Below are 24115 nucleotides of genomic sequence, written 5' to 3'. Positions count from 1 at the left end.
ACCCCTCCCGGTGCCGCCGCAAAACCAGCCCCGCGGCCGCCAAGCGAACCTGGCTCCGCGCGACACTGCGTGCGCGCGCACGCGGGCAGGCCGCGGCGCGCTTTACGGCGGCAGCGTGAGTGCGTGACGCTCGCCCGTGGTCTCTGTTCGCACGTGGCGCCTGCGGAGGCGCTTGTGGCTGTGAGCGCTGGTGCAACAGCGGGCGCAGCCCTTCCGACTTACAGTATGAAGCGGCCGAGTGAGTGTGGTCAAGGGGCGGGTTTGGAGGGGCCTCTGTGTCTGATGGTCGACGGACCCACCAGGGCGCTCGTCTGCGGCTTGGTCTCTGGGGAATGGAGGGCCGGCGGGGAGGCCGTAGCCCTGATCCCGCCTAGCACTGGGGGGTTGGAAGGCTCCACGTGAGTCGCGGGCCTGTGGTGCAGAAAGAAGGCTGGGCCCCAAGGGTGAAGGTCGGGCCAGAGTCTCGTGAGGACCCAGTCAATGTCTGAGCCAGGTTTCAGGCGCAGCGTTTTCCCTTGTGCGGCCACGTTTGATCCGGCCCTGGTGAGATCTGAGAGCCGCCTCTCGACCCCACTGTTAGCTCCTCCTTTGTGATTCGTGCTATTTGATAAGAAGTGGCTCTATTTTTGGATCTTATACGCTTCTGTGTTCTATCCCAGTATAATCTGGGAAGAGTGGGAGCGGGGAAGTTGGGCTCTACAACGGATCTGTTGAATCCGTCTTTGGGACTTGAGTGGTCCGTGTTTTATCTTTACCACACACCCACAAGATTTTTTAAAATTCATTTATTTTTATTTTTGGCTGCGTTGGGTCTTCGTTGCTGCGCGCGGGCTTTCTCTAGTTGTGGCGAGTGGGGGCTACTCTTCATTGCGGTGCGGTGGCTTCTCTTGTTGCGGAGCACGGGCTCTAGGCATGCGGGCTTCAGTAGTTGTGGCTCGCGGGCTCTAGAGCGCGTGCTCAGCAGTTGTGGCGCACGGGCTTAGTTGCTCAGCGGCATGTGGGATCTTCCCGGACCAGGGCTCAAACCCGTGTCCCCTGCAATGGCAGGCGGATTCTTAACCACTGTGCCATCAGGGAACTTCCCCACAAGATTCTTAAATTAGGTTTCAGAGCTAGTTAATTACTTAACGCAAACATAGATGTGACCCTAGAGCGCAGTCATCAAAAACTAAAACTGATCATTTGTGGATAAAGTGGATTTTAAAAAACTGTAAATAGGGCTTCCCCGGTGGCTCAAGAGCAGCCACCAGAATGAGAAGCCCGCGGTCACCACAACTAGAGAAAGCCCATGCGCAGCAATGAGGACCCAACCCAGCCAAAAATAAATAAATTAAAAAGAAAACAGTAAATAAATTAACCCTTTTGTGATATGTTGCTTTGCAGAGTTAAAGAAAGCAAGTAAACGCATGACCTGCCATAAGCGGTATAAAATCCAAAAAAAGGTAAGTCTTGTTCTTGAAAGAGTTATACCAAGTATAATGCTAAACTTATTTCTGCCCCACCCCTTCTCCACAAAGAGGTCTGGATTAATATTAGTATGATTTCACCTCAAGAAACGGAGGTTGGATAGACTATGACACAAGCTCTTAAGCATCAGAAGTAATTCAGTGATAAGAGTCTAAATTTTGATCAATATGGTAACAATTGCTGCAAAAAGAATCTCCTGGTGACTTTTTCTTGCTGTTTCATACATAAGCATGTGTTCTCTGCATTGTTACAGTTAAAGTTCTATGTTTCTAGGTCATTTTACAGATATAAGTAAACTGCAGCCAGATTGGTTAGTCACATGAATTTTGTTTAGTATTTTTGTTAACTAATAAAATTTTATTACGATAGGTTCGAGAACACCATAGAAAATTGAGGAAAGAGGCTAAAAAACGGGGTCGAAAGAAGCCTAGGAAAGACCCGGGAGTTCCAAACAGTGCTCCTTTTAAGGAGGCTCTTCTTCGGGAAGCTGAGCTAAGGAAACAGCAGGTAAAATGCATCTAAAATGTTCAACAAGTGATGTGTGGGTGTGTGTATTTTTTTCAAAGTAAAGTTACAATATCAGGTCACTTTGGCTCTCCCATTTCTCTTGTGGCTTGAACACAGCTTGAAGAACTGAAACAGCAGCAGAAACTTGACAGGCAGAAGGAACAGGACAAGAAAAGAAGACTTGGAACTGACCCTGCTGTTGAGCTATGTAACATGGAACCTGTGAAAGAGGTAATGATTACAGTCATGAAAAATGGAGAAATAGGTTACATCTACTGACCTACTAATTTTGTGTCCTTTCCCCTTGTCTTTATCACCTAGGAATTTGGGCAATGCAAAGCTAAGAAAGCCAAGTCAAGCAAACAGAATCCGAAGAGGCTGTATTGTCAGGAACTTAAAAAGGTATCATAGTCTAGGTTAGTGTCTAAAAGTGGTAATGAGGTTTAAAAGACGAGAATTTTTTTTTTTTTTTCTCTCCTGACACCAACCTTGTAGAGGTGGAAGTAGAGTTCTCTTGAGCAGGAAGAATTCTTCAGCAAGTTGGCTTACTGATATGTTTCACTGAAGGAAATATTGTTATGGTTTTAATTTTTTTGCATGGGAACAGTTCCCCATAAGCATGATTTACAGAAGTGGCATTTTGTGATAAAATAACATTATGACACAGTGGCTTTTTAAATAGAAGGAAATACTTTAGAGGAGCAGTACAAAAGTAAGAATCTCTAAAGTACTTTGCTGAAACCTAAGTGAAGGAGGTCAAGGGGATGTCTTGGTGTAGCACTGCCATCCCCTACACCTATTTTCCTAAGGTCACTCCCTCCTGTGAATAGACCCTGACTGTGTTTCTCAGCAGCTCTTGGTAGGGCCACAAAGGTCTTTCAAACTACATAACTCAGAATGGGAAGATTATACATTTAGATAGTTGGGAATGTTTCCACTCTTGAAATCCACTTTGATCAGAGGCCACTGAACAAACGTATGTCTTACTGTCATGTAAGAAATAAACATGTGAACATCATTCACACCAAAGTGAAGATAAGAGATTCAACTCTGGGGCTTCCCTGGTGGCACAGTGGTTAGGAATCGCCTGCCAATGCAGGGGACACAGGTTTGAGCCCTGGTCCTGGAAGATCCCACATGCCAGGGAGCATCTAAGCCCGTGAGCCACAAATACTGAGCCTGTGTGCCACAACTACTAAAGCCCGTGCGCCTACAGCCCACGCTCCGCAACTAGAGAAGCCACCGCGGTGGGAAGCTCGTGCACTGCAATGAAGACTAGCCCCTGCTCACTGCAACTAGAGAAAGCCCACGTGCAGCAACGAAGACCCAATGCAGCCAAAAAAAAGAATAAATTAAAAAAAATTTTAAGAGATTCAACTCTGAGCTCACCCTGTTGCAAAGTAGACAACGCCAGTGTACTTATGTGGAGGGTGGTGCCAGAGCAAGGGATGGTGTTCTGATAGCTTCTGCTTTGACAGGTGATTGAAGCCTCAGATGTTGTGCTGGAGGTGTTGGATGCCAGAGATCCTCTTGGTTGCCGGTGTCCCCAGGTAGAAGAAGCCATTGTCAAGGGTGGACAGAAAAAGCTGGTACTTGTATTAAATAAATCAGGTAGGCGAAAACATTGCTCTTTATGTTCCATATACACTAGTGAGGTATGAGGAAAACATCTGAACAGTCTTGATTGTCTCTGAAGACTGATAAGATCCAACTCTGACCTCAACAAAACCAATGCATATGCATGAGCTCTTGTTGCCAAAGACAGTGCTGGGCAGTGGGGTGGAAATTTTTTTTCCCCTTAATTACTATATTATACTTTATTTACTTATTTATTCATTTATTTATTGTTATGTTGGGTCTTCTTTGCTGTGTGTGGGCTTTCTCTAGTTGCGGCGAGCAGGGGCTGCTCTTCATTGCAGTGTGCAGGCTTCTCTTGTTGTGGAGCATGGGCTCTAGGCATGTGGGCTTTAGTAGTTGTGGCACGTGGGCTTAGTAGTTGTGGTGCACGAGCTCAGTTGCTCTGTGGCACGTGGGATCTTCCCAGACCAGGGCTCAAACCCGTGTCCCCTGCATTGGCAGGCGGATTCTTAACCACTGCACCACCAGGGAGGTCCTGGAGATGTTTTCTAGAAGCGAATTAACTGGTTTGTACTGTTCTTTCGCTATTCAGTACTTAACCACCTTGTCTTATTTAACAGTGTAAGCTTTTATGCTCAGCTTACTGTGTAGTATATTTCACGTAGGAAATGACAGAGTGCCACATTCTTCACATCTGCGCAATGTCGACATGTGGCACTATTTAGATGAGACATGATTATGTATCTGGGTTTGAGCAGCAGGGACAGAAACACCCAGAAACAGAAACCTGTGAAACAGAAAGTAAGGATGGGATCTAAATTACAGTTGGGGTCAGTAAACATGGCTCCTACCTGATAGTAAATTCTGGAAACATAGCCCTAAGGTTAGTATGGTAATATTCTAGAGGATGACTTAATCCTGAAAGGATGAGCAATGCAGAGGGGAATTAAAGAAATACAGAGGTGTACATACTGAACTCTGTTAACCAGAAGCATGGTAGGCAGCTGACCCTCTCCCCATCTTCTAGTTCAGATACTTTTGAAAAAACTGGGAAAAGGCAAACCTGAATGAAATCCATAGTTTACTAGACTTTGCAAATTTATCTCAACAAAATGACCAAATTGGAACAGTGTTTTATTCCTAATCCCTATCAGATTTGGTACCAAAGGAGAATTTGGAGAACTGGCTAAGTTATTTGACAAAGGAATTGCCAACAGTGGTGTTCAAAGCCTCAACAAATCTGAAGGACAAAGGGAAGAGAATCAAGGTACCCTTAATTTAGTGGTGGGAAATGTGGTTCTTTCATCTTTCAGATGGGTGAAATATGATGAGTGTACAAACTCTTGATTAAAAAATGATAACTTTTAAGATCCAACTCTGATTTCATCCAGAGATAATCTGAAAGGCAATGGAATGTGGTGATTTTAATAGATAGGCTCTGGAGCCAGATGGCTTGGGTTTTGTCTGGTGGATTGTCAGAAGTAGTTAAACTAATTGTTTAGAATTTTAACTTGTGAAGGTAAAGAAGAAAGCTGCTCCATTCAAAAGTGAAGTCTGTGTTGGAAAAGAAGGCCTTTGGAAGCTTCTTGAAGGTTTTCAGGAGACTTATGGCAAAGCCATTCACGTTGGGGTAATTGGTGAGTTTCAGTTCAACATATTTTATGTCTTATCTCAGTAAGTGCAACTCGGCACTATAGGTAATGTTAGCTTCTAAGAGCTTTGGTTTATTTGAATTAATAATCGTTTCCTGCTCTTTCATTACCTGTGCAAGAAATGAAGATGCTAAGAGTAGTTTTAGTGTTGAAGTGAAGATGCTCAGATCCAACTCTGGTCTTGCTCTAAACAGGCAAGCATAAAATAAGGGAGTGGAGATTTTATAATTACCAGCACATAATGCCTTTTGTATCTGTGGATTTCCCATTTGTAGGTTTCCCAAATGTGGGGAAAAGCAGCATCATCAATAGCTTAAAACAAGAACGGATATGCAATGTTGGTGTATCCATGGGACTTACAAGGTAAATTGAGTTCCATAATTGCAATATTTCATTATAGGTAAGTATGATTTTGTTTATTTTAAGGGAGACAGTTTTCTATTTCTATTTACTCAACTTTCTATTTAGTGAAAGGAACAGGGTTAAGCCAGTGTTAGGCTTGGGAAGAATTGATTAGAATAGCTGCCCACAATCTAGTTTGAAAGACGAGCAAATAGATTCATAGAAGGAAAAGCTGCCTTAGAGGAAGTGATGTTTGAACCTGAACTTGAAATGAATAGAAGTCTGCCAGGTAGAAGAGGGGGGAGATACTACAGAGGAAACAGCATGTGTTTAGGTCAATATGTATGTAAGCTATAACACGTAGTGTTTTGTCTTTAGAAGAGGAGGGTGTGCTGTTACGGTTTTAGATAAACATGAAGCAAATGATGATAAAATGGATCTGACAGACTGTGCTGAGTTTGTTCAATCCAACCCTGAGCTTCGTTGTGTCTCTTGACCTTCAGGAAAACCAGTGCCCGTCAGTTACCATCTTTCTTGTCTCAGGTACATGCAGGTTGTCCCCTTGGACAAACAAATCACAATCATAGATAGTCCAAGTTTCATCGTGTCTCCACTTAACTCTGCTATTGCACTCGCTCTGAGAAGTCCAGCAAGTATTGAGGTAGTAAAACCAATGGAGGCTGCTAGCGCCATTCTGTCCCATGCTGATGCTCGACAGGTAAAAAGAATCCCCTTCCCTTGAGCTCCATCTTGTCTTTCATTATAAGCATTTTTTTTTTAACATCTGTACTATATCAGATAGATGACAGTTTGTTTTTCTTTTTTTAATAAGGTAGTACTGAAATTTACTGTCCCAGACTTTAAGAATTCTCTGGAATTTTTTACTTCACTTGCTCAGAGAAGAGGACTGCACCAAAAAGGTGGAAGCCCAAATGTAGAAGGTGCTGCCAAACTGCTGTGGTCTGAGTGGACAGGGTAAGGCTTCTTTCTGTTGGCTTTTTGATGGCCACATAGAATAAAGGAACTGATTTTTGACACACTTTATTTTTAATACCAGTGCCTCCTTAGGTTACTTTTGCCATCCCCCTACATCCTGGACTCCTCCACATTTTAATGAGAGCATTGTGACAGACATGAAATGGGGCTTTAATCTGGAAGAACTGGAAAAGAACAATGCACACAGCATACAAGGTAAGCACGGCTTGTGTTTAAATACTGTCTTCATAAGCTGACAGGCCAATAAAGGTCTCATCTGTTTACACGGGCTGTTTACCTTTTCTAGCCATCAGGGGCCCTCGTTTAGCCAGTAGCATCCTTTTCCAGTCATCGGGTCTGACAAATGGAGTGATAGAGGAAAAGGACATACCTGAAGAATTGCCGAAACAGAAAGAATGGAAGCAGGAGGAGGGGGGGGACTATGAAGATGTCAACACTGACCAGGAATGTGTTGACGAAGAAGGTGATGTAAGTATGTTGTGCATGAGTTGTTTAAGCTGAAGTAAGTTTTCTAGCATTACAATGTACAACAGAGGGGAAGGGGCTGAAGGAAGAAATAGAAATTAAATATTTCATGACTTTAAAAAGCCTCGTACAATTTAGAAGTTTAAGGCTTGCAATCATTAGTCTTGATTTTGTGCATCCATTAATGTGTAACTCCAGAGACGTTTTCTGGGTATGTAATTAAATTGGATTAATGAGCACACAAGGGCTTACTAACACTGTTTCTCTGTCCCACAGGAAAAGAGCTCAGACATGTCCCCTGAAGAAGAGGCCTGCGAGGCACTGCCTGAGGACTGTCAATCAGGTGAGTTGGGTGGAGGGATCTTCTAACAAAGCAGTACGGTAGCTTTTATTTTTGTTTTTAAACACCTCCTTTTTCTTTCCAATATAGATAAGCAGTCTGCACCATCTTTCATCTTGGATAAAATGACTGAAGAGGAAGATGATGCTTATGATTTCAGTACAGATTATGTATAATAGAACTTTGTCCTTATATAATGGTGTTTTGTTGTTGGTTTTTAACATTGTGAGCAGACTGCTAAGCTGTTCTCTGCGTGTGACGTACCAGTTTGTTACAGTATGACATAAGCTGTGTAAATTTTGTGAATGTGTATATAATGATATATCCATTTTAAAAAATCAGGCAACTTTAGAAAGTGTCTAAATTCTATAAAAAGATATCTCTTAAACAGTGAGTGGATAGAAGTAAAGTTAAAACATACCTTATTGAAACATGTACTTTTACTTTATTTACAGATTCGGCCACAGGTCACAAAATTAAAACCAAGCAGCAGTGTTGAACTAGCTGTACCAGCCGTATCTAAGTACATTCACCTCTGGTCGTTCAGCACTGTCAGTAAGCAAACTCTTGGTAAGGCAGATGGAGGCATATATATAGTCTGTCTGGGAAGCTGACTGCCAGATGGGGCAGTTTGTCCTCTTTACCCAGCTGAAATGTCCCTTGTCCCTTTGTTGCTGCAAACAGGCATTGAAGCCTAGCAAGTGTTACTTCCCACACATACTGTCTTCCAGGATTTCCTGAGAAATGCTTATAGCATATTTATTTACTTTTTATTTGAGATCTCCACATGTCTTCGGATTAGGCTGAATTTGCCTGTTGGGTCCGGAATATACCATTTTTCCCAGACATCAGTATATGAAGCAGTTCTTCCCCATGGCTTAAAGTGCCCATTCCAGTGGAGTAGCTTGGCAGCCTTAACAAACTGGGGTGAATATCGTTTTCCAGCACTGGAACCTTACATTTAGGAAAAAAGAGCCAAATGACTGTACTAATCAGACACAAGACTGCAGGAAACTTAAGGGAAACAATATATTCCATCCCTGAGGGTGGTCCTTTAGACACTTTATTAGCTTAGGCCCTTGGTTAATTATCTACTTACCAAGGTGGCGAACATTCCACATAGGGTCGATGGTGGAGTGCTGTTGATAAAATACGATCAGCAGAGGTGGTGTTGTGATGCTGCCAGCCAGTGTTCTACTGTACAGCCCTTCTCTTGGTGGGACAGATAACAAATGAAAGCTGTTAGTAAAGAATCCTAATTCCTGTTAGTGAAGACCACCAGGGTTGAAATAACAAGAGTTTTCACAGCTAGGCCAGTTACATACTTACTCTACATTGAGTTTCATCCATTTTTCCAGCTGGCTAGTTATATTCTGTCTTTTCCATTCTGTCAAGTTTGCAACAAAAACTCCAGGGTTAAATGAGCAGGTGCTGGCTTTCATGGAAAGCTTACGAATTCTTTCCTTTTTATAGTCAAGATATCCAATGTAATTGTACTAAAAACACAATTGGGATATATAGTATGTTTAATGCTTCAAACAGTAATTTGATAACTGTTCTGCTTACTTATGACTTCTCAGATTATTAACAAAGGGCTCTACATAAAGCAAATAAAAGTGACACTTGGGATTGCAAGTTAGACAACAGGAACCTAAACATTAAGCCAGATGTTCAAGGAGAATTAGGGTGTCTAATCCGTGAACCAATCTAGGAAAGCAGCCTTGAGTTTTGGGATGAAATAATTGGTGAATAAAATGTAGCTAAAGATTTAGAATTCCCTGATTTTGCTGCCTCTCCCCATTGACATGAATTATAGGGAGTGGAGTGTCTATTTACAAGGTCTAATAAGTAATTTACCTGGTTCCCTGCTCCACGGATGACAACTTTAGTAGAGGATGAATCACAATCTTCTGAAAATGCAGCTGCATGTCCTGGCTTCAGTGGTGTATTGTACAGGGCAAGAATATCACCTGAAACAGATAAGGTTTAAGATTTACACTGGAAGTTGCCCCAAGATTCCCTATTCCTCCCACTTAGGATGGCCTTTTATAGGATATCATAAATAAGACAACCACTATCGCCCACGCTGGACAGAGAGCAGCACTGATGGTGACATTCTTTAGTACCTTGCACAATTACATCGTCGTCCATATATATGGCCTTCTTTGCGCTGGGGACCAGAATTGGCAAGTAGAACCTTGCAAAGGTTAACTGGAAAAGGAAAGAGGCATTGGCACAAGATTTGTCAGTGGCTGTGCTTTTGTTTATTAGAAACTCCCAGAATGCTCTCAGTATCCATGCAGGAGAAGACAGCCGAAGGTCTCTGAACTTCCAGGTTTGGTCCCCAGGGAAGTACTAGTACTGTACCCACAGTTACCCAGGTATTCCAATCATTTCATACTACTACCAAGTACAAACAAGGATGCATGGAACTCACTGGTTTCATGGAATCCCCCTGGTCAGGATCCTCCTTTACTTTCCCTTCCAAAAGTTTAGTGTCAAAATTCACAATTTTGTACCTAATGCTTTTCAGGGTACTGCTGCTGAGCCAGGACCTGATGAAAATAAACCACTAAATATCAGTTTTAAGTAATCATGTCCCAAACCACAGCCATATCTCTGCTTTCCAATAAGACCATAATGCAAGAGAAATCCTGAGGACAAAATAGGTGTCTTCAAGCCCCTTCACCTCTGAGCATTGGTTTCCTCATCTGCAGTGAATTTACCCACTAAAGACCCTTCCTGAACCAAGATTCCATGGTGATAGTGCACCCAAAGGCTCATACTTTTGATCACTCTTCTGACACTAAAACTGCTGTAAAAAAAATTCATTATGGAATTGAGAAGATCCTTTCACCACATGGATCATTTAACATTTGTCCCTCCAAATACATCAGTGAAGAAAATGAGTCAAAATATGATGGTAGTGAAAGCTAAGTTATCAACAAAGCTGGTAAATCAGTCTGTTAATCTACACACATTAATTCACTGTGTTGGCTGAGTGATTTCTACCTGAGTCTAAGGTACTGCCTGTAAGAAACGTCAGTATTCCCTAAAGAGGTGTTGCACATTTTTCCTAGGCCCACTTCACATCAGCGTTTTGTGGATATAATGTTATTTCTATAGTCTATTTTAATGCAATATTTCTTTCTACATTATTTTAGATGATTTCTTGAGTTTTTAAAATATGGAAAAATAATTCTTAACAACTTTGATGAACAACCATGGAGAAAGGCACAAGGACAGATATGTTTTAGAACTTTGACCACTATTAACCTGTTAGATAAAATGTTTCTTGGAATAAACTTTGTAAATCTTAATTCAAAGCATCTTTCAAAACACAGTTAAGACTATCCATCAGATTGAGTTTCTATTAATCACAGGTTACAATAGTAAGGATCATTTGCTGAGCGATTATTATGTCGTAGGTGTTTTCATATGTTTTTTCATTTACTTGACACAACAATCCTCTAATCTGGATATTTATACCCCGTACTTACAGATGAGTAAATGGGTTCCAAAGAGTTAGGTAATGTTCCCCACTATGGGCTAAAATTTGGATCAGTGTCTATGCTCACTTCACCATACTACCTTGCCATTGCTCCCATGTCCCTTCCCACTCTAGACCAGAACTACTCAAGAGCATGTTCTTGAAATAAGGAACTCGTAAGAGAATGTAAATCAACACCTTACTTCCTTCATTGAGAAAGTCTTATTACCAAAAAAAAAATCCACTTAACTATGCATAGTAACGCAGTTGATTTACATCTTGGCACAGTTTTCTTACATGTTTTTGCTATCATGGAGACATGTTTATGGTACAATCACGTGGAAGAACAATGTGCAGTTTACATGTGGTATAATTGTATAGGAAAAATGTAAACATTGAAAAACATATTACTGGATTGGCAGCTGGCCTGCTCTTAGAGCATCCCCTAGAAGCAGAATCATCAGGGAAGCCGAGCTCACCGGAGATGGTCTCCTGTACCGTTGAGTGTAACAATGTAGAAAATCACATTGGAGCGAGTGTTGTGCTGAATACTGTTTATGGCTGCAATGGCCCCCCCAAGCCTATCTTCAGATGCAGCAATGACCACAGGAATCTCCTCTTGTCTCCCATCTACCGCATGTTGGGGAGCATTTGGGACAAAGTCTACAGGCTGAAGCCCCACAATTCCTGAATCTGCAAAGAACACAAAGAAGGTACTGTGATACAAACACAATCTCAAGAGCTTTTGATACAGAGCCCAAGGCATGAAAAGAGGTAAGCTGAGAATTATGATACACCTCATTCTGCCTCATTGTAATGTGAAGCATATAGCCCAGAAATTGTGTTTTCCTGTATGTAACCAGGCCTTTGGAAAAGCATTTTTAAAAAAACAGGCAGACAATTCTGATACATTACTGGTAGGAATATAACAATCTTTTTAGACCTTATTTGGGCAATTTGTATCAAGAGCCTTAAACAGGTACATGGCCTTTGACCCAATAATTCCCCTTGTGTCTCTTAAGGACATCTGAGAGGTAACCAAAAGTCACAATTTTATTTACAATTGTGAAAAACCTAGAAACAGACTAAAAAACAGTTGTTTTTCAAACTGTGAATTGTATCCCACAAGTAGGCATGAAATCAGTGTAAGTGGATCGCAATCAGAACATGAGTAGGAAAACAGTTCCTGAATTGGAATAGAACAGTGACTTAGAAAATATCAGAATGCATCACATACAGCAAATGCTAGTATTGTTTTGTAAACCTTGCTTTTTATAATGTTTGTTCATTTACTCATTCATCATGCATTGAACACTGAATGCCTACTATGTGCCAAGCAATATCTAGGCACCAGGGTTACAGCCATGAATAAGATGGTCAAGTCTTTACCATTGTGTAGGGCAGATAGACAATAAATACATGTATGTGTCTGCTGTATGTAACACATTCATTATTGTGGGGTTGCCATCAAAAAAATCTGAAAGTCATTGTACCAAAAGACTTTTTCCTATGGCAAAAAGTAAACTATGTGACATTAAATTTACATATGAAGAGTTTTGTCATGGTGACGTACTTGGGATATAATTATGTGAAAAACCATGTCATGTGTAGTTTATATATAGTATAATCTCAACTGTATAGAAAAAAATACAGAGAAAAAAAACCTGGAAGGTACTAACACAAAATTTTAATAATTATCTCTAGGCAGTGAAATCATTTATTCAATGAATATTTAGAAGCACCTCCTATGTACCAGACACAACTGTCCTCATGGAGCTTGAATGCTGTTTTCTTTTTTATATATGTTCCCACCAGAAGCATGCATTACTTTATGTAAATATATGTATATATAAAAATACACACACATATATACACTATTATAAAAACATGCTATCAGAGCACTCAGTGAAAGTTAAGGAAAAGCTATTAGTCTTTTCCTGCTCTGGTCAAGTACAGTGGGCGACAATCCAAAAATGATTTTTGACAAACACTCTGAAGCCTCAAACATCCCTCAATACCAAGGCAGAGCAGTATGAAAAACTAATCTAAAATAACTGGCAGCGGAATTATACAATAGTGGTCTTTTAAATCAGGTGACAAGGCTTTGTGGTTTTGTTTTACTACTAAAGACCTGCTGATATGGTTTCATGTGTTAAAGCAGAGTAACAGGTAAAGGAAAGTAACCAGACTTGACACTCTAGTGAACAGAGGAGGCATCAAACACCAGCAACACTCACCTGTCCCCACATTCTGAAGCCCTGCCCTACTGAAATGTCTGTAGATAACAGCCCACAGTGGCTCCTTTCTCCAAGGCCTCTGATTTGGTAAAAAGGAATCTTCTGTGAGATCAAACCCTCAGCAAACAACTGCCCGGCAAGGAGAAGGGGACAGGCTGCAAGAGCACAATGAGTGCCACCTGCCTTTCTGAAAGTCTCTAGTACTTCTATAAGGCCAAGAAAAAAGCCGCCTTTTCTTTGAATCTAGTGATGTAACTCAGAATGTGGGACACAGGGAATTCCAGGTCCTCAACACATGCCAAGGCATTAGTCAGGGTTCCCATACCTGAAACCTCGTTCCTCAGCAAACTGCTCAGGCCGAGGAAGTTATGGTGCAAAACCAGTAAGAAGAGAGCAACAGCCAGGACCAGGATGATAATGTTTACTGAAACAGAGGAGAATGCCCATGTTACATCTCTTCACCTTTTGACCTGGTATAAAACAACAGAACTGTAGAAAGGACATACCTTTACGGAATGACATCTTTTTCTTCTGTCTTATATAAATATTAGTTATTAACCCTACAAAACAAAAACAAGCCCCCAAAGTCAGTAGGTACATTAGAATGGCCATCAAAATGCCTACATGCTTTTTGTTTTTTTTTCTGGCTGCGTGCGGGCTTTCTCTAGCTGTGGTGAGCCAGGCTACTCTTCGTTGCGCTGCGCAGGCTTCTCATTGCAGTGGCTTGTCTTGTTGCAGAGCATGGGCTCTAGGCACGTGGGCCTTAGAGCGCAGGCTCGGTAGTTTCGGTGCACAGGCTTAGTTGCTCTGCAGCATGGGGATTCTTCCTGGACCAGGGCTCGAACTGGGTCCCCTGAATTGGCAGGCGGATTCTTAACCACTGTGCCACCAGAGAAGTCCCACCTACACACTTTTATTCAGGTAGAAACAAGAAATGCATACGGTATTTTCTGCAAGAAACTCGTTTTGAATTAACAGTTTCCAAGGACCCAATTTGGGATCTGAATTTTTTATGGTAGTCATAATAATAAAATACTTCCAGTAACTTATAGCCTTGTATACCATATGCCACTAGATGAAAAGCAAAAGAAGTTCTACCAGGAGGAATACTTGGAGTCTAACCACTATGGAAATGTTTTCTGAATGAATTTCTACTTAAAATTCCTAATTAGACATGGACTTCAGTTGTCTATGATCCAGTAAACCAAGGTCAGCCTCGTTGGTACAAACATCCCTGCTCCAAGATGTATTCCATTCATCTTTAACTGGAATTAAAGAAAAGAGAAAAAAGAACAGTTCCCAAATTCATTTAAAACTATAGCAGAGGGACTTCCCTGGTGGCGCAGTGGTTAAGAATCTGCCTGCCAATGCAGGGGACACGGGTTCGAGCCCTGGTCCAGGAAGATCCCACATGCCGCTGAGCAACTAAGCCCGTGCGCCGCAACTACTGAGCCTGCGCACTAGAGCCCGCGAGCCAAAACTACTGAAGACTGCACACCTAGAGCCCGTGCTCCGCGACAAGAGAAGCCACCGCAATGAGAAGCCCGCACACCGCAACAAAGAGTAACCCCCACTCGTGGCAACTAGAGAAAGCCCGCGCGCAGCAACAAAGACCGAACGCAGCCAAAAATAAATAAACTTATAAAAAAAAAAACCTATAGCAGGGAAACAGAATTACAAAAATTCACAAAATCCAATCTTGCTATCAAAAGTTTAGCGCTCTAGTCTCAAAAATTAAAAATCTGCTAAAAGAAAAAATTAGCTTCTTCTGGGGCTTCCTATCTGTTGGTTAACTACCCATCTCTTATGAAAGTGGTGTCTAATACTGTCACTCTGCCGGTGGTTTGTGCTCCCCAGCTCATCTGAAGCCTTCACTTTTTCAAAACAATTCAATGGAAACAAGACTGTAAGTGGGGCTAAATTAAACAATTAGGTTTCTACAACAATCTCTGGGTAATGTTTCATTAAAAACATTTTATACAACCTGGATATTGTGATCCTACATTTGAGAACTTTACCCCTTTCTACTTCATCTTCCCCCATGGGAGTACCTAACATTTACATAAAGGCTATTAATTTTACAAAGCACTTTCAAATATAGCATATTTCTAAAATCAAAGTTAGTTTGAATTAATTTCATCTTAAATGAAGTGCGTGCCTATCAGGCACTTGATTTCTCAAGGCCTTTGAAAAGAAGAGAAATATATTGAAGTGCTGTTTAAAAACTGGGATCACAGGCCAGATTACAAATTTGGGAGAACATAATTCAGACTCCCAAAGAACAATCTAAAATACACACATTCTTTCTCGCTCACTCTCATTTCTTTCTAGAACAGTATATGTAAAGTATATTATACCAACAAGCTTACTCTCTAAAGACTACAAATCATTATATACCCTGAGCCATGTGTCTCTATCTCCTCTTGAGGACTGAGCCTTACCTATAGAAGGTGGCAGACTGGGGGCTGCTCAGACAGAGTTCTAACATCTGCCTGCTTGGAGTCAACTTCCACCAAGACTGGAGAAAACTATCTCACTTTAATAAATCTCATTTAGTTAATGGTATAAGGGCCAATGGTTTAGCTCAACAATGTCCACTAACAATTACTTACAGGTGGTATGTTAATTGAGAGGCACAAGTATTTGTGCTATTGTAGCTAGCTAGACAGAAGAAAAACACAATCCCAGCAGGTATTTGATGTACTTAAGTAGATTCACATGGCAGAAACCACCTACTCCTAAAACTCTTCCACAGTTATCTACATGCAAAATGCCGATTATTATGGAGTGTGTCTGATCCATATTTCCTGGTGCAATTCCTGGTAATGGAATTCACTGATCTGGTTAGAAAGAATTCTCAAAACAAAACTGTATGTACATCCCGGATGTGCAATATTGGCTGTATTTTTGCAAGAGTACACAACTGTGTACAATTTGATCAGTAATATTCAATTGTTCACTATGAAAAGTAGCATTTTGTCTATAAATTACAAGACCTTCACATTCCCAAATCATTCACAATACACACACATAGCAGGCATTCCCAGAAATATGGGTGAAGAAACCTTACAGGGCAAGAACACTTTATGTTTTTAACTTGCTAGCTACCTGCAATAGTACCCACATCTCAGTGGCCTTTTCTGCTTTTCTTTCTACTGCTATATATTCCCAAGGAAGGCCATTCCACTCATGCTCTGCAACCTATCCTATAATTGTTTCCTTGGCGCAGCATCAGCAAACTCTTTCCCTCTCTGCTGGATCACACACTTAGCAGCATTAATTATCATGCTCTGGTATCTTCCAGTTAATTAAAAAATAAAAATAAAAAAGACACCACTTCCCATATCCCAGCAGACCCACAGACCCGTTTCTCTGTTCACTCTCACTCTAAAAGCTTGAAAGGATTTAAAGTTCCCAGCTCCACTTTCTCTCTTGTCCTCTATCCTACTTCAACCAGACTTCTGGCCCTACTTCTCCATTCAAAGTGGCTTTGTCGAGGTCACAAAAGACCAAGGTCATTTTTCTGTCCTCTATCCTACTACAACCAGACTTCTGGCCCTACTTCTCCATTCAAAGTGGCTTTGTCGAGGTCACAAAAGACCAAGGTCATCTTTCTGTCCTCTTACCCATCCCCTCAGAGGCCATCAAGAAAGTTCACCACTCCCTCTCTTCAATTATGAAATTATCTCATTTATTTGATTTGTTTCTTTGTGTCTTCCCTGCTCTATGAAAACAGTGATCCCAGTGAAAAGTGTTTATTCGTGTATCCTTGCCATCTAAAACCATGTCTGGTAAATGGTAATAGGTATGTGATATTTGTTGAATGGTCTTGTTAATCCAGGAGCAAGGCTGGTTCTCAGCTCTGAAAGGGAACACGATCTTTGATAATAATCATGAAAACAAATTCAAACACAAGGCAAGACATGGATTCCAATGGAGATCTGAAATTGAACCTGACACGCAATCTCCTTTTCCCATGATTATCTTTATAGCTCAAATACCATAAAGGCTCTGCAGCAACTGCCACCCTGTGAAATGCATTTAAAGAGGGATAACACAGAGGGATTCATCTATTACTGCATACGAGGGAAAGTCCGTTTAGTCTCTGCCAGACTGAAAGGTGGAAAAGGCACTAAGGATATACATCCACTTTCTCTACCTCTTCTCTGCCTAGCTCCTACTTGGCTTTCAGGAGTCAGGGGAGCCTCCCCCAAACCTCACATTCAGCTGCATCTCCCCTGAGCTCTCACATCTCCCAGGCTTCGCTCCCCCAGAGTAAATCCGGCTTATATTTGTGGGGTTACGTGGCTGTCTCCCTTGACACACTCTGGGCTCTAGGAAGGCAAGGACCTAGTGTTGGTCACGGCCATGTCCTTGGCCCAATTCATGGCACAAAGAAAGCTGCCGGGAATGTTTGTTGACTGCATGAGGTCGGCAGCCGCACACCGCCTGCCCTGGAGTGCCTAGAATCCCACCGCCTGTGACCCTGAGGCGCAACACAGCACAGAGGCCAGACAGCCAGTTGGGACCCACAGGCCCAGGTTTCCCAGAAGTTTCTCTCCGGAACGTGGGTCTTCCCCCTTGCTCAGAGTAACGGAGCAGGGCCTAAGGTTCTGAGATAGACGCCGGCCTTGAGAGGCAGTGCGAAACCTTTGCTGGCCTCTTTCGGGAGGCCTGAGTCTGTGAGGACGCCAGTGAAGCCGCCAAGCAGCCTGGAGGGACAAACTGGAGACTCCCCGGGTGGGAACTCTCTCCAACTCGTGCGAAGAGACGGGCCAGGACCCGTCCTTCTCCGAGGGCATTCCCTTTCTCTGGATGATGGGTTCTGGGGTACTCCCCTCTAAATTCTGGGGGTCAATAACGTTTAGGAGTGTTTCGCAATGGGTGACGCTCCAGGGGTTCTCCCCACCCCGCGGCCCCGAGGCCAGCCGTTTCCCTCGGACGCTCCCCACGGCCTCCCTTACCTGCAGCCCGAGGAGGAGGGGCCGCTGCCCACGCCCCGGCCCGCCCCGCCAGCTCAGCGTCCCCACCGCAGGCCCCGGGGCCCAGCCCGCTGCCGGGCCGCCCGCGTCCCCTGCACTCCGGACCGAGCCCGCCTGCCCGCTAGCTCCGCGGCCGCCGCGCAGTCCCGCAGCCCCCCGCCGTTAGCCGCTCGGTCCGCAAGACCGTCGCGCAGAGCAGGCGCCGCCGGGCAGCCCCACCGCTGGGGTCCTCGCCGAGAAATGTCCGTCGCCATGGAGACGGGGCGCGCGCAGGCCGCCGTTAAGCCGCGAAGGCACAGCCAAGTACAGTTTGGCGGACCTGGACCGCGGCCCTCGGCACCCAACAGCACTGACGGCGAACCCTTCACGGGCGCGTGATGCCTCGGCTCGGCCGCCACCGTCAGCATCTCGGCCCTTGCAGAGAGGGCGCCGGCCTACAGCCAGCTCCGAAAGCGCGGGTCGCCTAGCGAGGGCACGGGGAGGGGCCTCGGGCCGACCGGGTTTGTGGGAGACATCCGCTTCCGGGGCCGCGGCCATCGCGACCCTCGGCTCGACAGGACAGTAGAGCTGTACGCAGGAGCTGACTCCGGCCCCTACTGTCCCTGAGTCCCGGCCGCCTTCGCTCCGCCGCCCGCCTCCTGAGCCAGTCATGTTGGAGTATCTGAGTTCCCTGCCCACGCAAATGGTGAGGGCGCTGCCCGCCTCGGCCCCAAGATTCCTACACGCCGCTCGCGAGCCTGGCAGCTCCGCAACCCTTGTCCGAGACCCACCCGGTGCAGCGCGGTTCCTACCCCGGATGGCTACTTTCTTCCCCGAAATGAATCTCCTGGGTCCCCTTCTCTCTTCCCCCGCGAGGATACCCCAGCCCGGGTTCCGTGAGTTTGCTTTAATTCCCCCGGGAAACCCAGAATGTCATTCCTTGCTTAAGTTCTTGGGGAAGTCCCATATATTGGGATCGCCCTGTGCCAAAGCTGTGAGGCCAGGGCAGGAATGTACCTCTCCAGTGGTGGAACCAATTTCTGCTTTGCTCTCCTTCACCTCTAGGATTACAAGGGCCAGAAGCTAGCTGAACAGATGTTTCAGGGAATTATTCTTTTTTCTGCAGTAAGTATTGGTTTTGCATAGTCGTCTCTCCCCACCCCCACCCCAGCTTGACTGTATTTAATATACTTGCTTTGTCTCTAGATAGTTGGATTTATCTACGGGTACGTGGCTGAACAGTTCGGGTGGACTGTCTATATAGTTATGGCGGGATTTGCTTTTTCGTGTTTGGTAAGAAATTTATGGGTGCTTGGATGTTGGTGGCAACTTAGGTTTTCTGAATTGGGTTGTTTTCGTTGGCCCTAGTAGTGAGAACCGGCACCATCGTTTACCTCGTCCTTCCCTTGCTATCACTGGAAAAGTAAATGCCAAATAGCATCAGATAAGGTTAAGTTACATAAAGCTCATTTCTTCTGGCAGGCGATCCAAGCAGTAATCTTAAAGTCACACTAGACCTTAAGACCTTACGGTCTTCATACTGCTCCCTCCTCACCTTTCTTTTAGCTCTTAAAGCCATGTGTAAACAATGAGGCTTGTTCTCACTTACAGTATCTTGTCTGGGTGGTGGCACATAGTTTTCATAGGAATGTCAGTTTCATTTTTTTTACCTTTAGCATAGGAGTCATTTGGGAACCAGGCATTATCCATAATGCTCTTTTAAACTTTTAATGGCCATAAATGATGCATTTTCTCTGTTCTGACCCAGCTGACACTTCCTCCGTGGCCCATTTATCGCCGGCACCCCCTCAAGTGGTTACCTGTTCAAGACTCAGGCACAGAAGACAAGAAACCAGGGGAAAGAAAAATTAAGAGGCATGCTAAAAATAATTGATTGGGGTTTTCATGATTGAGCTTTACTACTGCACCTGCTTTTGTTTCGTGTGACATGAGCTAAATTGTTTTCATATCCAAAACATGAGCTAAAAACACCTATGCTCAGCTGTGTACAGATTTTGTTCTCTCTATATTTCACTTTTATGTTGGGTTTTGATTTATAAATATTTTAGACCTCTCTTCACAATCTTCCTCTGAAATGGAGAACAGAAAACACAAGTATGCAAAGTTTCTTTCAGGTCTACAAAATAATGAAGAATAAAAGCCTCATAAATGATAGTACAGTTTAACTATCGAAGTTTTATAATTCATTATGAGTCATCAGGCTGTTTTAATGTTTTCAAATAAAACTCACAGTGCAACTCAATGTCTAAAGAGTCTTTTGTTTATTGTTCTGCAGCATGACTACTAGTAAAAGCCAAAGTTAGAAGTTTGTGGTTCTGAAAGTGTAAGAACCATTTCTCTTTTCTGAAGCTACAAGTTCCTAACATACTTTTTTTTTCTTTAACAACAGCAAAAGCACCTATAAAAAAACTTTTGCTTTATACATTTAACATCTTATTCAATGCATGATTCATATGTGATATCTTACAGCTGTGAAATTTACCACAAATGTAAATTTGTGGTAAAGTAGTATCTTGGTACCACTAAAATAAGGCTATTGCCAAGCAGAAAACATTTAATCCAGGCTTTACCTAAGGTGGTTCAAAGTGGAAACCATAAAACTGTAAATTCCTTTAAAATTTTCCAGAGGGCCGAAGAGAAAAATGTTCTAAAGGCCTTCTGGGAGGGATGGGAGTGGAAGGGTTATTACAGGTAATATTCTGTTTCTCAATACCAGGATATAGGACTTCCAAACTATGAGTTTAAAAAAAAGGGAGCAAAGACCTTAATATAGCAAAAGTCAGGAAAGGATTCTAAAAAAGGGGAAGAAAAATAAAAGATGGCAGAAACAAGAACAAGCATATCAATAAGTATAATAAATGTGATTATAAAGTTAAGAGCTCCCAATAGGGTTAAAAATCATGTCACCTCATGTTCTCAAAATGACACCCCAATGGGCTTCCCTGGTGGCGCAGTTGTTGAGAGTCCGCCTGCCGATGCAGGGGACACGGGTTCGTGCCCCGGTCTGGGAAGATCCCACATGCCGCGGAGCGGCTGGGCCCGTGAGACACGGCCGCTGAGCCTGCACGTCCAGAGCCTGTGCTCCACAACGGGAGAGGCCACAACAGTGAGAAGCCCGCGTACCGCAAAAAAAAAAAAAAAATATATATATATATATATATATATATATATATATATATATATATATACACAGAATGTTAATAAAAGTATGGAGGAGATTTTTTTTTTATTCTAAGAAAATAATATGTATAACTTTATACCAGTAAGTTAGAAAACTTTAGTAGAACTGATGACTTTGCAGAAAGATGTGGATTTATAAAACATGCAAGAAATGGTAAATAGCTCAGGAAGACCGATGGTTTGCCAAAAATTTGTCCTCAGCTGAGCACTAGGACTAGATGTTTTTAGAGTTAAGTTGTTAAAAACCCTTCAAAATAAAGAAATTTCAGAAATTAGGCCATGAACCCAGGCCTAGCACCTGGCACATAGTAAAAACTAAATAAAAGTCTTTTATGTGGACTAGAAAGAGAACATTTTATTATTTTATGTGTGTGTATAATTTTCATAAAAGGTAAGACATATTTTTAACTGTAAAAAATGAAAATATTTCTGGAGTCATATTCATGTTTAGAGTCCCTCAAAAGCAGAAGTTAAAATTTACTAATCAAAACTTATTTTTTAAAAACTATTTGCTAGATGGGTATTGCCCCTTATTAAACAACTAATAAAATATGTGATATACAATTCTACATTTAAAACATGGGAAGACAATATCTTGATGTATAAGAAGACAAATTTCAGGAGACAAATATGTCCAACATAACTAAAAGGATCTGGACTTTACTTAACACCTGCTGAATTAGAAAAGGAATTAGCGTTTAAGGAATGTTTTCGCTGATGGAAAAATAAATCTTAAAAAAAAAATCCAGTATGTAAAAACATACTGATTTACTAGCCCAAAATAACTCCTAGTTTCATTTCTTGTATACCCTGAACGAGGTCCATATCAAATGGAAATAAAATGTTAAAACATCCATCAATATGCAAAAAAAGGAATTCAATGCTCAAGTACTATATATAATGCCATATCTTTAAATCTACTCCCAGAATAATAAAAAAAATAATTTATCAACTTCTACTTAAGGTTATTAACAGTAAAAAGTAGTGTCACTGGATATATGTCATTTATTTCTCCTATTGCTTTCGTCACTCTAGTATAATATAAAACTTCCAATCCAGTATGTTATATCCCTGTATTCAAGCTAATAAGTACCTTAAAAAAAATAGTTCTAGATATCAAGTTGGTTTAAGGCTCAGTAAACAGTAACCAAATAAACGTCGTACAACAGATTTTCCCTCATAAAGAGAATAAGATAGCCAAAGGTTTTTTTCTTTTGTAATAAGCTTGCTTCATATTACTCTGTCCAATTTTTTTCTAGTAAAAAAAGGCCCAACAAAATATAAGGATGGTGAATGGACTCCAGTCATTATTATAGGTTTGTTTGTTTTTGTTTAAGCCAAAAACGTTTGAAAATAGTTTCATTCTGGCAGCAGATTAGGTAAATTCTCAAAATTTTACATTATCTTCAAAAAATTTTAACTGGTGAGCTTTCACATTGTAAGTCACATACTTTTCACCCATGTGCTCCCGCAAACGTACCTATTTAGGAAACATAAAAAAAAAAAAATCAGTATATAGTAGAAAAAAATATTTCTGTAACCTTAAAAGGGCTATTCTAAGCATGATACCAAGAGCAGAAACCTTATGGGACAATACTAATAGTTCTGTTTACATAAAAATTTTAAATGTCAACATACCAAAAAATAGTCATAAGAAATTAAAGAGCAAACAATAAACTAAGGAAAATATTTGCTACATGCCAAAGAATTAATACCATTAATGTATAAAGAGCTCTTAAAATCAATAAAACACAGCAATATTAGAATATTAGATTGTAAAGTAACTATACTCTAATAAAAAGTAATTAAAAAAAAAGCCACCAAACACCTGTTATCCTTATTAGAAACCAAGACATTCCATTTCATATCACACACATGAAATGGAGAAAATAAATTAATTAAAGGGGAAAAAAACAGAATATTAGAATTGATAAAATCAATCCCATAGATAACTCAGTAAAGGCATTTAAAAAATAATACAACCAATTAACATAAAATTCAAACTGACTAGTAATAAAAAAAAAACGGACTATTTGATACTCAAAGTATGTCTGTTGAAAGAAATGCCTGAAATTGAAATAACATTTAATAATATGTTAAACAGATGTCATGCACTTCCTGATACAATGAACTGAGAAGGACACAACATCACCTTTGTGGTATTCCTACCAAAAATGCATAATCTGGATCTATTCATGAGGAAACATCAAACACACCCAATCTGAGGGGCATTTTATAAAACACATGGCCTATACTCTTCAAAAACGTCAAGGTCATGAAAAACAGACTCAGTAACTGTTCCAGATTAAAGGAGACATAACAACTAAACCTAAAATGTAATCCTGGGGCTTCCCTGGTGGCACAGTGGTTAAGAATCCGCTTGCCAATACAGGGGACACAGGTTCGAGCCCTGGTCCGGGAAGATCCCACATGCCGTGGAGCAACTAAGCCCATGTGCCACAACTACTGAACCTGTACTCTAGAGCCTGTGAGCCACAACTACTGAAGACTGTGCACCTAGAGCCCGTGCTCCACAACAAGAGAAGCCACCACAATGAGAAGCCCACGCACCACAACGAAGAATAGCCCCTGCTCACTGCAACTAGAGAAAGTCCGCACACAGCAATGAAGACCCCATGCAGCCAAAAATAAATAAAATAAATAAATTTTAAAATAATAATAAAATAAAAATAAAATGTAATCCTAATTGGTTCCACATCCAGCATGACAGCGTGAGAAGCTCTGCAGACCCCTCTTCAGTGAAACTGGTGAAAATATTTAAAAAACCAACCATTTAAAGTCTCTGGAAATGGTCATTAGGGCATACAGCAAATAGGGACCCTTTTTTTTTTTCAAGAAAATCTACTAAAACTCAGTTA

The 24115-nt window shown here is 41.8% G+C and overlaps 4 protein-coding genes and 3 non-coding genes across 15 annotated transcripts in view; 5 read left to right on the top strand and 2 right to left on the bottom strand.

Moving 5' to 3' along the window:
- Window positions 1–12: 12 nt before the first annotated feature.
- Window positions 13–9121, top strand: GNL3 (G protein nucleolar 3). 2 transcript variants are annotated; one of them, XM_060161634.1, is made up of 15 exons: window positions 13–238; window positions 1384–1442; window positions 1837–1974; window positions 2092–2205; window positions 2296–2376; window positions 3453–3585; window positions 4707–4819; window positions 5072–5189; window positions 5480–5567; window positions 6069–6264; window positions 6379–6521; window positions 6604–6737; window positions 6829–7010; window positions 7284–7350; window positions 7438–9121. In XM_060161634.1, exons 1-15 carry the CDS (start codon window positions 226–228, stop codon window positions 7521–7523), a joined length of 1665 nt encoding a protein of 554 aa, XP_060017617.1. In that variant the 5' UTR covers window positions 13–225; the 3' UTR covers window positions 7524–9121. The 2 variants fall into 2 exon arrangements, with proteins under 2 accessions (XP_060017617.1, XP_060017618.1); XM_060161635.1 differs by having other exon boundaries at window positions 26–238; window positions 6090–6264.
- LOC132528306 (small nucleolar RNA SNORD19) lies at window positions 3627–3704 on the top strand. The gene has a single exon (XR_009543185.1). It is a non-coding gene; the product is annotated as a small nucleolar RNA SNORD19 (small nucleolar RNA).
- Window positions 4864–4945, top strand: LOC132528311 (small nucleolar RNA SNORD19B). The gene has a single exon (XR_009543189.1). It is a non-coding gene; the product is annotated as a small nucleolar RNA SNORD19B (small nucleolar RNA).
- On the top strand, window positions 5957–6033 carry LOC132528307 (small nucleolar RNA SNORD69). The gene has a single exon (XR_009543186.1). It is a non-coding gene; the product is annotated as a small nucleolar RNA SNORD69 (small nucleolar RNA).
- On the bottom strand, window positions 7770–20183 carry GLT8D1 (glycosyltransferase 8 domain containing 1). 2 transcript variants are annotated; one of them, XM_060161636.1, is made up of 10 exons: window positions 19706–20183; window positions 13581–13634; window positions 13400–13498; window positions 11317–11530; window positions 9785–9902; window positions 9474–9558; window positions 9205–9317; window positions 8677–8843; window positions 8447–8559; window positions 7770–8301 (listed from the first exon to the last, which is right to left on the bottom strand). In XM_060161636.1, exons 1-10 carry the CDS (start codon window positions 19743–19745, stop codon window positions 8111–8113), a joined length of 1194 nt encoding a protein of 397 aa, XP_060017619.1. In that variant the 5' UTR covers window positions 19746–20183; the 3' UTR covers window positions 7770–8110. The 2 variants fall into 2 exon arrangements, with proteins under 2 accessions (XP_060017619.1, XP_060017620.1); XM_060161637.1 differs by lacking the exon at window positions 19706–20183 and adding an exon at window positions 18039–18162.
- Window positions 18336–20298, top strand: SPCS1 (signal peptidase complex subunit 1). Its single transcript, XM_060161639.1, has 4 exons — window positions 18336–18741; window positions 19101–19160; window positions 19242–19328; window positions 19804–20298. Exons 1-4 carry the CDS (start codon window positions 18706–18708, stop codon window positions 19927–19929), a joined length of 309 nt encoding a protein of 102 aa, XP_060017622.1. The 5' UTR covers window positions 18336–18705; the 3' UTR covers window positions 19930–20298.
- The window catches only part of NEK4 (NIMA related kinase 4), an 88959-nt gene continuing 85142 nt past the window's right edge, over window positions 20299–24115 (bottom strand). For all 7 annotated transcript variants that reach the window (XM_060161627.1, XM_060161628.1, XM_060161629.1 and 4 more), the window contains one exon: window positions 20299–22716. In XM_060161627.1, coding sequence (XP_060017610.1) covers window positions 22624–22716 — 93 coding nt within the window. In that variant the 3' untranslated portion in view covers window positions 20299–22623. The remainder of the gene's footprint in view (window positions 22717–24115) is intronic.

This window comes from Lagenorhynchus albirostris, chromosome 10 (genome assembly GCF_949774975.1).
Source record: "Lagenorhynchus albirostris chromosome 10, mLagAlb1.1, whole genome shotgun sequence".
NCBI lineage: Eukaryota > Metazoa > Chordata > Mammalia > Artiodactyla > Delphinidae > Lagenorhynchus > Lagenorhynchus albirostris.
The sequence above is the reverse complement of the archived record's forward strand: the minus strand, read 5'-3'. Positions and strand labels throughout refer to the sequence as shown.

What these genes read in the sequence shown, in the direction of transcription:
- SPCS1 (XM_060161639.1), top strand. Translation starts at nt 18,706, where the DNA reads ATGTTGGAGTATCTGAGTTCCCTGCCCACGCAAATG. An exon ending in GAATTATTCTTTTTTCTGCA is followed by an intron (nt 19,161 to 19,241) that starts GTAAGTATTGGT and finishes CTTTGTCTCTAG; the next exon opens with ATAGTTGGATTTATCTACGG. An exon ending in GATTTGCTTTTTCGTGTTTG is followed by an intron (nt 19,329 to 19,803) that starts GTAAGAAATTTA and finishes GTTCTGACCCAG; the next exon opens with CTGACACTTCCTCCGTGGCC.
- GLT8D1 (XM_060161636.1), bottom strand. Translation starts at nt 19,745, where the DNA reads ATGGATAATGCCTGGTTCCCAAATGACTCCTATGCTAAAG. An exon ending in AAAGATGTCATTCCGTAAAG is followed by an intron (nt 13,499 to 13,580) that starts GTATGTCCTTTC and finishes CCTCTGTTTCAG; the next exon opens with TAAACATTATCATCCTGGTC. An exon ending in CGACGATGTAATTGTGCAAG is followed by an intron (nt 9,318 to 9,473) that starts GTACTAAAGAAT and finishes TATCTGTTTCAG; the next exon opens with GTGATATTCTTGCCCTGTAC.
- GNL3 (XM_060161634.1), top strand. An exon ending in ATTGTCAGGAACTTAAAAAG is followed by an intron (nt 2,377 to 3,452) that starts GTATCATAGTCT and finishes CTGCTTTGACAG; the next exon opens with GTGATTGAAGCCTCAGATGT. An exon ending in GTGTTGACGAAGAAGGTGAT is followed by an intron (nt 7,011 to 7,283) that starts GTAAGTATGTTG and finishes TCTGTCCCACAG; the next exon opens with GAAAAGAGCTCAGACATGTC.